At 35.4% G+C, this 12,515-nt stretch overlaps 3 protein-coding genes across 4 annotated transcripts; all 3 read right to left on the minus strand.

Annotated features, from left to right (window-relative positions):
* Positions 1 to 979: 979 nt before the first annotated feature.
* LOC122605591 (putative F-box only protein 10) lies at positions 980 to 2,428 on the minus strand. Of its 2 annotated transcripts, XM_043778552.1 has the most exons (2): positions 2,100 to 2,428; positions 980 to 1,772 (listed from the first exon to the last, which is right to left on the minus strand). In XM_043778552.1, exons 1-2 carry the CDS (start codon positions 2,344 to 2,346, stop codon positions 1,216 to 1,218), a joined length of 804 nt encoding a protein of 267 aa, XP_043634487.1. In that variant the 5' UTR covers positions 2,347 to 2,428; the 3' UTR covers positions 980 to 1,215. The 2 variants fall into 2 exon arrangements, with proteins under 2 accessions (XP_043634487.1, XP_043634486.1); XM_043778551.1 differs by having other exon boundaries at positions 980 to 2,428.
* A 2,890-nt stretch (positions 2,429 to 5,318) lies between these two features.
* Positions 5,319 to 8,619, minus strand: LOC122604920 (receptor kinase-like protein Xa21). Its single transcript, XM_043777778.1, has 3 exons — positions 6,090 to 8,619; positions 5,660 to 6,006; positions 5,319 to 5,572 (listed from the first exon to the last, which is right to left on the minus strand). Exons 1-3 carry the CDS (start codon positions 8,617 to 8,619, stop codon positions 5,567 to 5,569), a joined length of 2,883 nt encoding a protein of 960 aa, XP_043633713.1. The 3' UTR covers positions 5,319 to 5,566.
* Positions 8,620 to 9,675: 1,056 nt separating this feature from the next.
* LOC122605127 (mucin-5AC-like) lies at positions 9,676 to 12,515 on the minus strand. Its single transcript, XM_043778008.1, has 5 exons — positions 11,929 to 12,515; positions 11,593 to 11,707; positions 11,186 to 11,300; positions 10,119 to 11,093; positions 9,676 to 10,036 (listed from the first exon to the last, which is right to left on the minus strand). Exons 1-5 carry the CDS (start codon positions 12,125 to 12,127, stop codon positions 9,782 to 9,784), a joined length of 1,659 nt encoding a protein of 552 aa, XP_043633943.1. The 5' UTR covers positions 12,128 to 12,515; the 3' UTR covers positions 9,676 to 9,781.

Here is a 12,515-nt window from a genome sequence, read left to right on the forward strand (position 1 = left end):
GTGACCAAGATGGGTGGTGGTGGCTGCAAGGGTCGGCTGTGGTGGTGGTAACGGTTTGGTTATTAATGTAAAGGTAGTTGATGTAAAAAGGGTAATGTAATTATTTTAAGAGTTGAGAGATATAATTTGTAAATAAATCCATTACGTGTATTATAGGTTATATTAGGTTGAAACATAAAAATTAGTGAATAAAGAAGATGGTTAGTTTGGGCAGATAAAACTTGAAAATATTTTTGGGGTATTTTGGTTAGGGAAATAATAAATCCTCTTACAATAATATTCTAAAAATTCTCCTAACTATTATTGAGAAAATATAAAAAGTTAAGGGTATTTTGAGTATTTTTAAGATAAAATGTTTAAAAAGAAGACGTGGTACTTTGTTTTACAAAGGAATAAAGATAAGGATATTTTGTTTTATTAAATAATGCAAATTATATCTAAGAATCTGTTTGGGAATGATCTTCCAAAACCCGAGCTAAGGTTTTGATAACAGATGTAGTCGTGTGGTATCTATACTTTCTCGGAGAAATAGTAGATTTACATGTTAATGCTCTGGGTTTCTTCACTCATCACGGGCTAGAAAAGATCTAGATCGCCGTAACATTCAAGAACCTACATTCTGCAGTCCTCTGTGGCCATTACTTCTGTGGACCAGGCACCGTGTACAGAGCAGGGGAAGTCAGGGCTCATTACCTCCCCCACAAAGAATAAGTTATCCACAAGGATCCTCAGCTTGTCATACAGACTGTTGGAGTCGGTGTTTGAAGTCAGATCAAGTTTAGAAAGTTGGGACATAATTTTGTATTACCATTCGATAATTAGATATGACCAAAAAATCATTCGTCATCTTTCCAATGTCTTTTGCTAGCTGACCCGTATTGTTTTGCTAGATCGTCTTATGGGTATGTTGGTTGGTTGAACCGTTTTCATTTTGTTCCTTTTAATTTTGGTTTTATAAATAACAAGACAAGTCGGATCATGTGTGAATAATTTCACAAAATATGTAAAAATTAAACATAATAGGTGTTTGAACATCAGTTCCGCTATAACAAAAGCATCTAAGGTTTAACTCTAACTTAATCTATACTACCATGACTGCACTTTAATCTTCACAACTCTTGCTCAGTTGCTTGCCTGCTCCAAACCTTATGTTTTAAGCACGACACTTGGTGATGCTGCAATTATCTTTGACCCTAAATAGTTACTACAATAGTCTCACTGATCAAGCAAAAGTAGTGATTCCATGTACGAACTTGCAAAGCATGAGTACCCAACTCCGGAAATCCCTATATTACTGATGTGTCCTGAAGAGGGATCATAAACAACAATCGGATCCTGATCAGTATCATCTAAATTTACAAGTTCAATTAGAGCTTCACCGCTCTTCCTAAATCCAAGAACATTTCTTATTGATGCATCTGGTATGTTGATAGTGTATAGCTTTGTAAATGATTCCGGAACACCATGCTCCATCATCATCCAGACACCATAAACTCGTTTCTCGGCCTTTGTATTACATTCAAGCACAACAAGACACTCCCTCAACTTAGATATAGACAAATTAATGTCGGTTTTGAGAGCTAAAGTAGCCGGCAGGCATACTTGTGTAACTTCTTCACCAGCCATATCAACCGACATAATCATATCAACCTCATCCTCAGAAATCTTACCAATATAACGCCAATAAATAAACCCATTTACATCCACCTGATTTTGGGTCACCGCCATTATTGAGTTAGAAGGTAGATTAAGAACTAGACGTCTCCATTCCCCTGAACTTAGCGTAAAAACGTCAGCTTGCCAAGAAGGGTTCTCAAAATTTAAATCCAACGAATCAAAAACATATGCGAACTTCACAAGCTTAAGATCACTAGTATTTGGACAAACCCCAAAACCGATAACAGTTACATTCGGTGGATCCAAGATATTAGGAACCGCAATAGCAACAGATTTTCTAATTGCGGGGTTCCAAATAACAGCCATTTTTTTAGCATAATCAGAATAAAAATTATACAAGCAGAATAAGCCTCGAGAGCAACCCACGATAATTGTGCATTTAAGTAACTTAAGGGGTATGGGAACGGTTGGGGAGGACTTACATTGAGGGAAAGTATGATCATCAATAATGGAAACAAATTGTTCTTCTCCGGGAATTTGTGAATCATCGTACCTGACAAGTATATGATGATGCTGCTGCTGTTGTTCGTTGTTGTATCCAAGGATAAAGTCGGCGCTATCGATGAGAGACTTCCATTCCTTAGAAACTGTTCGGAATTGAAGTAATGATTTCACCGGAAGTTTTTTCATGATTTTCTGTTGGATTTCGAAAGGTATGTGGTCCGACATTATTGATTTTGGGGGTGATGGATATGGTTTGGATTAGTTTTTTTTAAAACTTTTTATATTTAGGGTTTGGTGATTTTATGGGTGCAAGTGTAACTGAAATGAATTTTGTTCTGCTACTTAACTTTATAAAGACCCGTTTGGTTTCAAACCTGGTGGGTTTTTAATCCGAAAGGTGCCCATTGGGTTGCTTTTGGCCTTTAGACCAGTTCTTTTTTGCCTATGACATATTTTATTTGTTTTACAAACCAATTGTAATCTCATTAAGGGCGACGCCAATGAACAGTGTCACGTGTCACGTGGTGTTGTTTTATTGGTTCACCTGTAACCGCATTTTTTTTCTAGATTTTGCCATATCGAATTTCGTTAAGGTTATTTTTTGTTCGGTTGTTTCTTGGTTTCCTACATAGTTTTTTTGCTTTTGTGTTTTCTTTCTATTGGTCCACCTATACCTCGCGTTTTTTCGGATTTTGCCATATCGGATCCGTTAAGGTTATTTTTCTTTCGGTTTTTGTTGGTTTATTACATAGTTTTTTTGCTTTTGTGTTTTCTTTCTATTGGTTCATCGTATACCTCACATCACTATTTAGATTTTGCCATTTTGGATCCCGTTTGGGGTTTTTTCTTGGTGTTTATCATAGTTTTTGGCTTTTGTGTTCTCAAATAATATATTGAAAACTTTTACTTAACATTTTATTTTTCCTTTGTTATTTCTATTTTCTTTAAGGTTATTTATCTTTCGGTTTTTCATGGTTTTTTGATACCTTTTTTTTTTTTGCTTATATGATCTCTTTTATTGGTTCATCATATACCCCGCATCACTATTTAGATTATCACATTACGGATCCCGTTTGGAGTTTTTTCTTTCGGTTTTTTTTGGCATGGTTATCAATAGTAACCATGCTTATTAAAACTTGACACGTAGCACCGGTTATAAAGTGACACATCGCACGTTTCTTATAGTTTGGATTTTGTCACATTGCATTCTGTTTGAATTTTGTCACGTCTTTTTCTTTTTTAGTTTTGTTTTTCCTTTTCGGATTTTTTATTACGAGTTACTTCTTTTGTTTTTTTCACACTTTTTATTTGTCATTCAACCTTATTGTGATACACCCCGTACCACTACTTGCATTTTGCTATATCACATACACTTGATATCTGAATTAATATATTGATATTTTTGTCATATCACATCCCGTTCAGGTTTCAACTACGGGTTACGTTTTGGTTTCTTGCATACTTTTAAACAAACATATTAATGACAAAATTATTTCTAATTAAGCTGTCGAAAATTCACGACATATATACTAAAATAACAAACCGTTTCAACAAAAGAATTAAGATTCCAAAAATACGGGGTCCAAAATTTTCTAGTTAATACTATATATAATGTCTATGATTTCCATTTGTCCAGCCGCCGAAACCAAGGGATATATATTTTAAAATAGTAAATATGTCATCAACTTAGTATTGGTGGAATGTTGACAGGCTGTCCCTTCTTCACCATCTTCGCTAGTTATACAAGAAAGAAAATGGTCCGCTATCACTTTACTTATTTTGAATATTGTCATGTTAAAAAAATTATAGGTTAACCTTTAAATTTGAAAAACATATATAACTCTTCATGAATTTTATATTATTTCTCTTAAAATACACATATTTTACCTAAGGTAAATACTGCATATTTTACCTAAGTTTTCCTTTATATAAAATTCACATCAAATGATTATATATTGTCTATCATTTTAAATAAACCTATAACTTATTGGTTGATTGGTTGATGAGTTATAAAAGAAATACTGCTGAAAGGCCAATGGGTTCAAGACATATTATATTAACTTTAATACAGACAAACAAGTACGAGTAGTATAAATTAAAAGTTTATGGGAAAATACGTGTGCATCGGAGATAATCACTGTTAGAAAATCGGTGGTCTGATCTATTAGATTATCCTTATCAGTGTACAAATCCAATTCAACTTTTAAATAAATACTAATTTCTCTCTTTTCCACTTATACAAACCAATCCCACTTAAATTTTCACTCACATTCACAACCGAACCCAAACCATTTTTTTTATTATTAATAATATAATTTATAATTATTTTTATCGAATTAAAATAATTATTTTACTTTAAATATATAAATGATTTTTACAATAATCTTATATATATATAAGAATGACAAAAGGAAATTACAAAATTATTAAAAGTGTTTAAAAAATTATTTATAAAATAACTCCATTTTTAATAAAACTTATGTCAAAATGTTTGTAGAAAAGAAATATAAATTATTTGTCTTTCTATAATTTTATAAACTTTTGTAAAATATTAAAGAAAAATTAGTAAGGTTTATAAATAATAGTATATATTAAAAAACTAATAAAAACTTAGCCAATGAAATACTACCACGTGCCACGCAAAACTCAACAATCTTAGTTTGTTTTGGAGGCTTGGTTCGTAGGAGATCGAACATCTTTCATTAGATTAATAATATTATATTGCACGATTCTTTTGAGAAATCACTAATAAAGCTAGTCTTAACACCTCATCAATTTGTACAATAACATGTATAAATTAATGTGAGCATTATAGCTTTCTCTCCTAATGAGCTCTTGTAATTTCAATTAGAACTAAACAACAAATTTCACCTATGAATCCAATTGTAAAATCTATTGACCAATACTTTTGATTATGGATACACATGGGAATCAATGAAAAGAGTCTGATTTCATTAGTGAAATTGCTTTATCAAGTCTCTAGGAGATCTAATGGATATTGTGATCGTCTTACATGAGCATTTCACATTAACAATTACACTTCATGATATTGTTAGACACGTTGCTCTATGAGATGATAAACAACACATATATCTATTTAATTTATTATCGCATAAAACAAGCAGACTAATGTCACTAGGTAGTTAAACCACATTTTTAACACAAATAGCAAAGTAAAGCGTATTTAACAAAGCATATGTCAACAAAAGTTTATTTAATCCTTACTAGGCTTGATTGGTCTCCTTGCTATTATTCCCTCTTAGATTTCTCAACCTACCTATAATACTTCATTACTCTAGACATTTTTAAATCCGTCTTACATCAATTACCTTTTGAAAGGAAAAGAAAAATAAAAAGAAAGAAGTCTAGCCTTCATGAGCTAAAAGTTCTGCTATGGATATATATCTAGACGAGAAGCTCTTCATCTACCATTGCAAGCTTGATATCAGATCTGAAATGGTGCATATATGGAGCAAATTAAACCACGTTACTTAAAAGGTTTTTCTTAAGTAATAAGTTAAAATAGAGAACACGGTACCTCAAAGTTTTGAAGGGAATCCCGAACATGCAACAACTCATGGGCAACGTTGTTAATATTCATCCGTTTAGATGGGGAATATACAGAGCATGATAATCCAATCTTGATAACCGAAACCAAACATTCTTCCATTTTTTGTGCATTTGCTTTGGTACTTTGCATGACCACATCACCATCAATAACATCCATTACTTGGTGTGGCAATGCCATATAAGAATACTTATGAAGGTTAAGGTCTTCATTGAATATGTCATCTGTTGGCCTTTTCCCAGTCATAGCCTCTAGTAATAATATTCCAAAGCTATAGACATCCCCACTGGTTGTCATTGTACTCCCTAAGCCATACTCTATGATTTACAATAAGTAGTGAGTTTATAAAAAGGTAATATTGAAAAGTAAAACTGAGCTTATGAGAATTGATTAGGCTTACCAGGAGGTACATATCCAATTGTTCCTTTAACTCCAGTTGAGCTGTTTTGGTTTGAATTTGTTCCAAGAAATTTAGCTAAACCAAAGTCTCCAACATGAGCCACCATATCATCATCCAGTAAAATATTGCTGGGTTTCATGTCTCCATGAACAACGGTTGGTAAACATTGGTTATGAAGATAATCAAGTGCAGATGCAACATCGATGAGAATATTAATTCTTTGAAATAGGTCTAGTCTAGATTTATTTGCATTTGAATGCAACCAATCATGTAAACTCCCGTTGGGCATGAACTCGTAAACTAAAGCTTTGAAACTTTTCCCCTGAAAGTCAACACTTGAACACAAAGTTATTATCCTCAATAGATTCCGGTGTCGAATACTTCTCCATGCTTCGCATTCCGCTATAAAGCTTTTGTCAGTTCCTCGAATTTGAAGATGCAAAACTTTTACTGCAATAAATTTGTCATCATGATCAAGGATTCCTTTATAAACGGAGCTTGAGCCACCCTGGCCAATCAAGTTCGTTTCAGAGAAGCCGTTGGTAGCCTTGAGAAGTTGATCGTATGAAACCTTTAAGAACCTTTCATTTCTGGGTGATTGAGATGGTTGGCCATTTTGTTTCTTTTTGAACCAAGCATAGACAAAACATAGTATAAAAATTATCGCACAAGAAATTAAAATGACTATAATGAACAATGGGAACCTTTTGTTATGTTTCTTTGTCATTTTGCATTTGGGTAACCTAAGTTCAACCATGCCACCACAAAGCCTATTGTTCCCCAAAATAGAGAATGCACTTGCATTGACAAACACTCCTTTCACTGGCACTTCCCCCTGAAAATCGTTAAAGGATAGGTTCAAATACTCTAAGGAGAAACGTTCTAAGAACCGAGGAATCTGGCCAGATAAACTGTTATGAGAAAGATCGAGCTCTATAAGTCCTCTCACAGAACTTAATGATGGTGGTATTATGCCTTCAAATAAGTTATCATTGATGTATAAGTAAGTAAGGCTGGTACAACCACCAAGGCTACTAGGAATGTTACCTAATAGATGATTATGAGATAAATCTAACTCGTTCAAAGATTTGAGATTTTCAACCTCAGTTGGAAGTGAACCAGAGAGGCTATTATTTGAAAGATGTAAAAAGAACAAAGAAGTAAGTTGAAAAAGTTGTTTAGGTATTTTGCCACTTAGTTTATTGTTCTGGAGGTCTAATTGTTCGAGCCCATGACAATTCCCCATATTCGGTGGGATATCCCCTTCCAATCTGTTGGAACTTAAGCTAATCAAATTCAACATTGATAAATTCCCTATTGCATATGGTATTGGCCCTGAAAATTGATTTTCATATAGATAAGCCCGTTGTAACTTTTGAAGCATGCCAATAGTAAAAGGAATTTTTCCTGTGAATCGGTTTGTGTATAAAACTAAACGGGTCAAACCAACTAGATTACCTATACTTGAAGGGAGTTCACCATATAGTTTATTTTCTCCTAAATCTAGATAACTAAGTTGATGAGATAGATTACCGATTGATGTTGGGACCACTACTTGAAAGTTGCAATTACCAAGACCCAATTTCTTTAACTTGCTGCAGTTTCCTAAGGAATCAATAAACTTCATTTCATCTGCTTCTCCGCCACCATTGAAGTTGTTATTATACAAATATATCTTTGAAATATCTTTTAGGTTTGCAAAGTCAATTGTCAACTTCCCAGTAAAACCGGCGGTAGACATATCAAGAAGAAGTAGTTTCGAACAATTAGATATTGACGGGGGAAGAAGCCCTGAAAATTGGTTGTCTCGTAATTGTAATAACAAAAGATTTGGGAGCATTAACCCAATAGTTGGAGGAAGAGTGCCTATAAGATGGTTCGTAGACAAAGAAAGATTAGTTAGAAGTGAGAGGTTATAGATGGAGTTGGGGATGGTTCCATGTAAGTTACATCTACCGGCGTCAAATCTCCTTGAGCTTTTCAAGCGACCTAACGTGTCTGGAATGCTCCCACATAATGGATTGCTTGTAAAAGAGAATATTTTTAACGATGTAAGATTCCCCAAGAAACGTGGGATTCCTCCGGTTAAATTATTATAACCAAGCCGAAGAAAAGTAAGTTTGGAGAGAAAACCGATCTCCAATGGTATGCTTCCAATTAGATTATTAAAAGCGAGCCAGAGCACTTCAAGGTTATTACAACCAGACATATTAGTAGGAATGACTCCTTTGAATTTGTTTCTGGTCAAGTCAAGAGTACGTAGCCTGGAAAGAAACCCAAGTTCATGAGGGATGGTTCCTTGAAAGCTGTTGTTCCCAAGTGATAACACCCGGAGGAAGCTCAAGTTTCCTATGTGAGGAGACAATAAGCCTTGTAGGCCTTCCGACTCTAGTTGTATAACAATCACTCTTCTATGCCGCTTCCCACATGAAACACCATCCCAGATACAGAAATGGGAGGAAGAGTTCCATGAGGTTAGAGCTCCATATGGATCATTGATGATCATTGACTTGAAGGACAACAACGCCATATGATCGCTCTCATTTCCGCCATAGGAACCAGAGATGGTGTCAAAGCGAGTTAGAAATATAACAAGAGTATAAACGAGGATGGAAATAGGATGGGAAGTTGATAAGGAAATCATTAGTTGTTTTAATTTTGGAACTTAATATCACTGGATAGTCGTTGCTCGTTGGCATTTTATACTACCTTTTCACATGTTAACGTGTAAGGACATGCAATTAGTAAAGCAAATGCCATCCATGTATTCCTTGTTTCCTTATCATCTTCAGTTCACCCAGACAAATTGCATTGACTAATATATTCTATATGTATTGAATTTTGTCGACTCAATTCACATTTGTTGACTTACTTGACAACTTTTTGGCCAGCTGGATATTGTTGCCTTCTGTTAAATTTACTTTAGTTAACTAAGTTCATGACAATTAGTTCTAACTCTTTATTTGTGTGTACGGTTATGTTTTCAAATGATTACATGCGCTTTAATGGGGCAAATCTTTATACTTTTGTTGCTTTCCTTTACACCCTCACAATTACTTGCTATGTTGTTGACACATATGGTCGAATTTTGCTGTGGAAATTAGTCTTAAACTCGCCTATTTCATGAATAATTTTGTTAAATAACTCTTTCAAAGCTCAGTATGTGTGAATGCCAAAAAGAAAAAAAAAAAACTACCGATACGTTAATTCGGTAAGAGAAATGGTTTGGACGTTTTCCGGTTTCAAAGCTAGGCGGTAGGCTATGGGTACCCCATACCATCCCTCGTAAAGTCGTAATAGTGAGATTGCCATCCCCATGTGAGCCGAATCTAAAAGGTTTGAAATTTGTAGATTAAATGGGCCCTTTTTTATATCTATCCCCTCCCCTATGTTTATTCCATATAATCCCCACCTTTCCTTTTTCTTACCAATAATTGTCCATATCACCAAACAATAATTCGGGATTTTCCCAATCATTATCAATAATTCATGATTTAATAGAATATATTTGGTATGGCTACAATGTGATTAACTTAAAGACAATTAAAAAAGATTGTGCTACTTGAATAAAAACAAGGGAACAAGATTGGTGTAAGATGATACCAAATTGGTTATTTATATGTTGAGTAGGTGGATTGATTTACATACAAAACATGTAATCTAGATAAGAAGAGATTATGAGCTAATGCCATTCACCTGCCGCGGATGCTAGCAGGGGAATGAACACCCTTTTCACTGTTACTCTCGTCGTCTATATTTTCATCAAGTGGATGGTTATTATTGTTGACGCTCATTTCAGAGCTTGCATTGCTGCTTGTTGCTAAAGGAGAATCAGAAACACTAATTACCCGACTTCGTGTGGGCCCAGGTCTCACGCTGTACATAGATGATGCCGGAATTTTTGTCATCAATGGCCTCAAATTACTTGGAACTGTACGCCTTATATCCTGCTCCGCCAAAATAAACAAAACTTAATAACATTAATAAGTCAATAATACCCGGACTAGAAATGGTTGAATTGAAACATACCATATGCCTCATAGCCATATCTAGGGATTTCTTTGAGAATGATCTTCCAAAACCCGAGCTGTCAGGAGATGACGACTTCCCAGATAAATTACTGTTTGGTGAGGGCTTCTCATCTTGCTTTGGTGGCATCAGTTTCCGCATATTTATTACCCTTTCAACCATCTTAGTCCCATATGATCCTGGGCTCACATTGTCATTAGCTTTAGCATATGCACGATTCAATGCAGAAATTGGTACAGAGTTGCCACTCTTACGAGTCACACCAGTAGGAAGCCGCCCTCTTGAAGGTGAACACGATTGCCTTCTTACCCTTCCGTTTGGAGCTGGCTCAATTGATGAAGACCTGCTACTGGGTGCACCAGCCCGACCTCTAATGGAGGTGGGTCTATCTGTGAGCGAGGTCCGTAGATTGGGTGGTGCATCAAGGGTATAACCAGGCATTTCTTGGGGTTTCCATGGTCTAGGTCTTGCAATGGGAGTACTAGCTGGATTTGTGACGGTAGAATGAGACCTAACTGGCGGGGCAGATGTTTTTGCAACAGTGGACAATGAGACGGGCCTTCGAGGTGGTGGTGTTGGTGCCCGTGGTGCAGGTTTGGCCGTAGATAAAGATGGTCTATTTGTTGGGGTTGAAGATCTTGCAGTAGACCTTGATGTAGGAGTAGAAGATCTGGCCGGAACATCAGACTTAGACGAAGAAGACAAGACTGTACGTGAAGTGGGTGTTGAAGACCTTGTAGGCCTGACAGATGTAGTAGAAGTAGTTTTGCTTTTAGAGACCGAATTCGACGTGGCTCTAGATTGTGTACCTAAAGCCGGCCTACTGCCAGTTGGAGGAGTAGAAGGCCTTGAACCTGAACCGGAACCAGCTGAGGAAGATGATCTACGGTGTCCTGCACTTGGTCCTGGAGATACAGCACGTGGTCTTGACGCCAAGTTACTCCTTCCCGTAGCCTCTGGTTGGGTATTTGATAACTATACCAAAAATTTCACCAAAACTAACAGAACTGAAACAACAAAGATTATAGCATAAAAACAATGACCATGAAACCAATAATTTCACTTACTCTAGACTTTAGTGTACTTGGATGAGCTTTAGGACCTCCATTCTGGTTCATGACGGTGTTTTGAGAATCCATTTCCAGTGAAGGAAAAAGAGGAGTACCAGGAGGCGTCAAAAGCCTGAATAAAATATATATAAAGCTTAAATCTTTTACTTTCAGCAACAACAACAACAAAAAAAAAAAAACAGAATTCTATCCAACGATTCACGAAATAAGAACTTAATTATATATGGTAGATACGGCACAACGACATTTCACTATAACAAAGTTCAAACAAGAATAATAAACCACATTCTACAAATATGACCACTAGCTTTAACCCCACAGAATAACACAAGTCTAAAAAGATTACTCTAAAATGCCAAAACATAATAAAATAGAGAGAGAAAAAAAAAGTGAGACAAAATTACCATTCATAATCATTCTTATCGTTTTCGGAATTGAGAAACTCATCAGCACCGGTCTTTCGCATAGTAGCAGGTGCAGACGGCGTACTAAATTTAGGAGAATTCCCTGTTTTTGACCCTGCAACATCAATAGACAAATATCCAACAAAACTTTACTCGTACATAAAAGCAAGAAACCAATATCATCTCAAGTAATTACATACAGGCCATCATAACATATCCTAATTTAAAGGGTACTTTCCAAGATTATGCAGCAAATCATATATAGGATATATCCTATATACACACACACAAACTATGGTAGCAAAATAATAAAATTTTAGTGGAAAAAATGTATACCAAGCGACGAATCAAATTCAGTTTCAGAGTTATGAAGAAGAAGATGATGACGTTCTGTTTCACGTTTTCTCATTTCCAAAAACAACCCCAATTCTTCTTCTTTCTCTCTTAAACCCGAATTCCTTAAACTTCCCGTCATTTGCCGTTGCTTCACCGGTACCGTCATTTCTTTCTCCGGTGCCCGGTAACTCCGATTCATATCAACAGTCAATATATATATAAATATACCAAAACAAAGTAGTTTTCTTTCTTCCGAGGTGACAGTGACACACCTAATTTAACCTCGGAATTTTACAGAACAATAATGAATGAACAAGACCATACAAATAGTCAACAAATAAGTGTGAATTGGATTTGATGCCAACAAATGTTTGAAATTAGGTAAGAATGAATAATAATAATAATAATAGTGTTTTTTGAGTCCATAGGAACAAGACAGAAATGGGTGAGACTGGGTGTGTTTTTTTGGAGGGTAAATAGCTAAAGAGCGGGAATGGTTGGTGTGATGAGTTGTACTTTGTGTAATGAAATTTGTGAATTTGTTTGGACATAAGATTTTTCGATCTGGATAAAAGGATAAACCATTA

The sequence above is a fragment of the Erigeron canadensis genome, chromosome 6 (genome assembly GCF_010389155.1).
Source record: "Erigeron canadensis isolate Cc75 chromosome 6, C_canadensis_v1, whole genome shotgun sequence".
Taxonomy (NCBI): Eukaryota; Viridiplantae; Streptophyta; class Magnoliopsida; order Asterales; family Asteraceae; genus Erigeron; species Erigeron canadensis.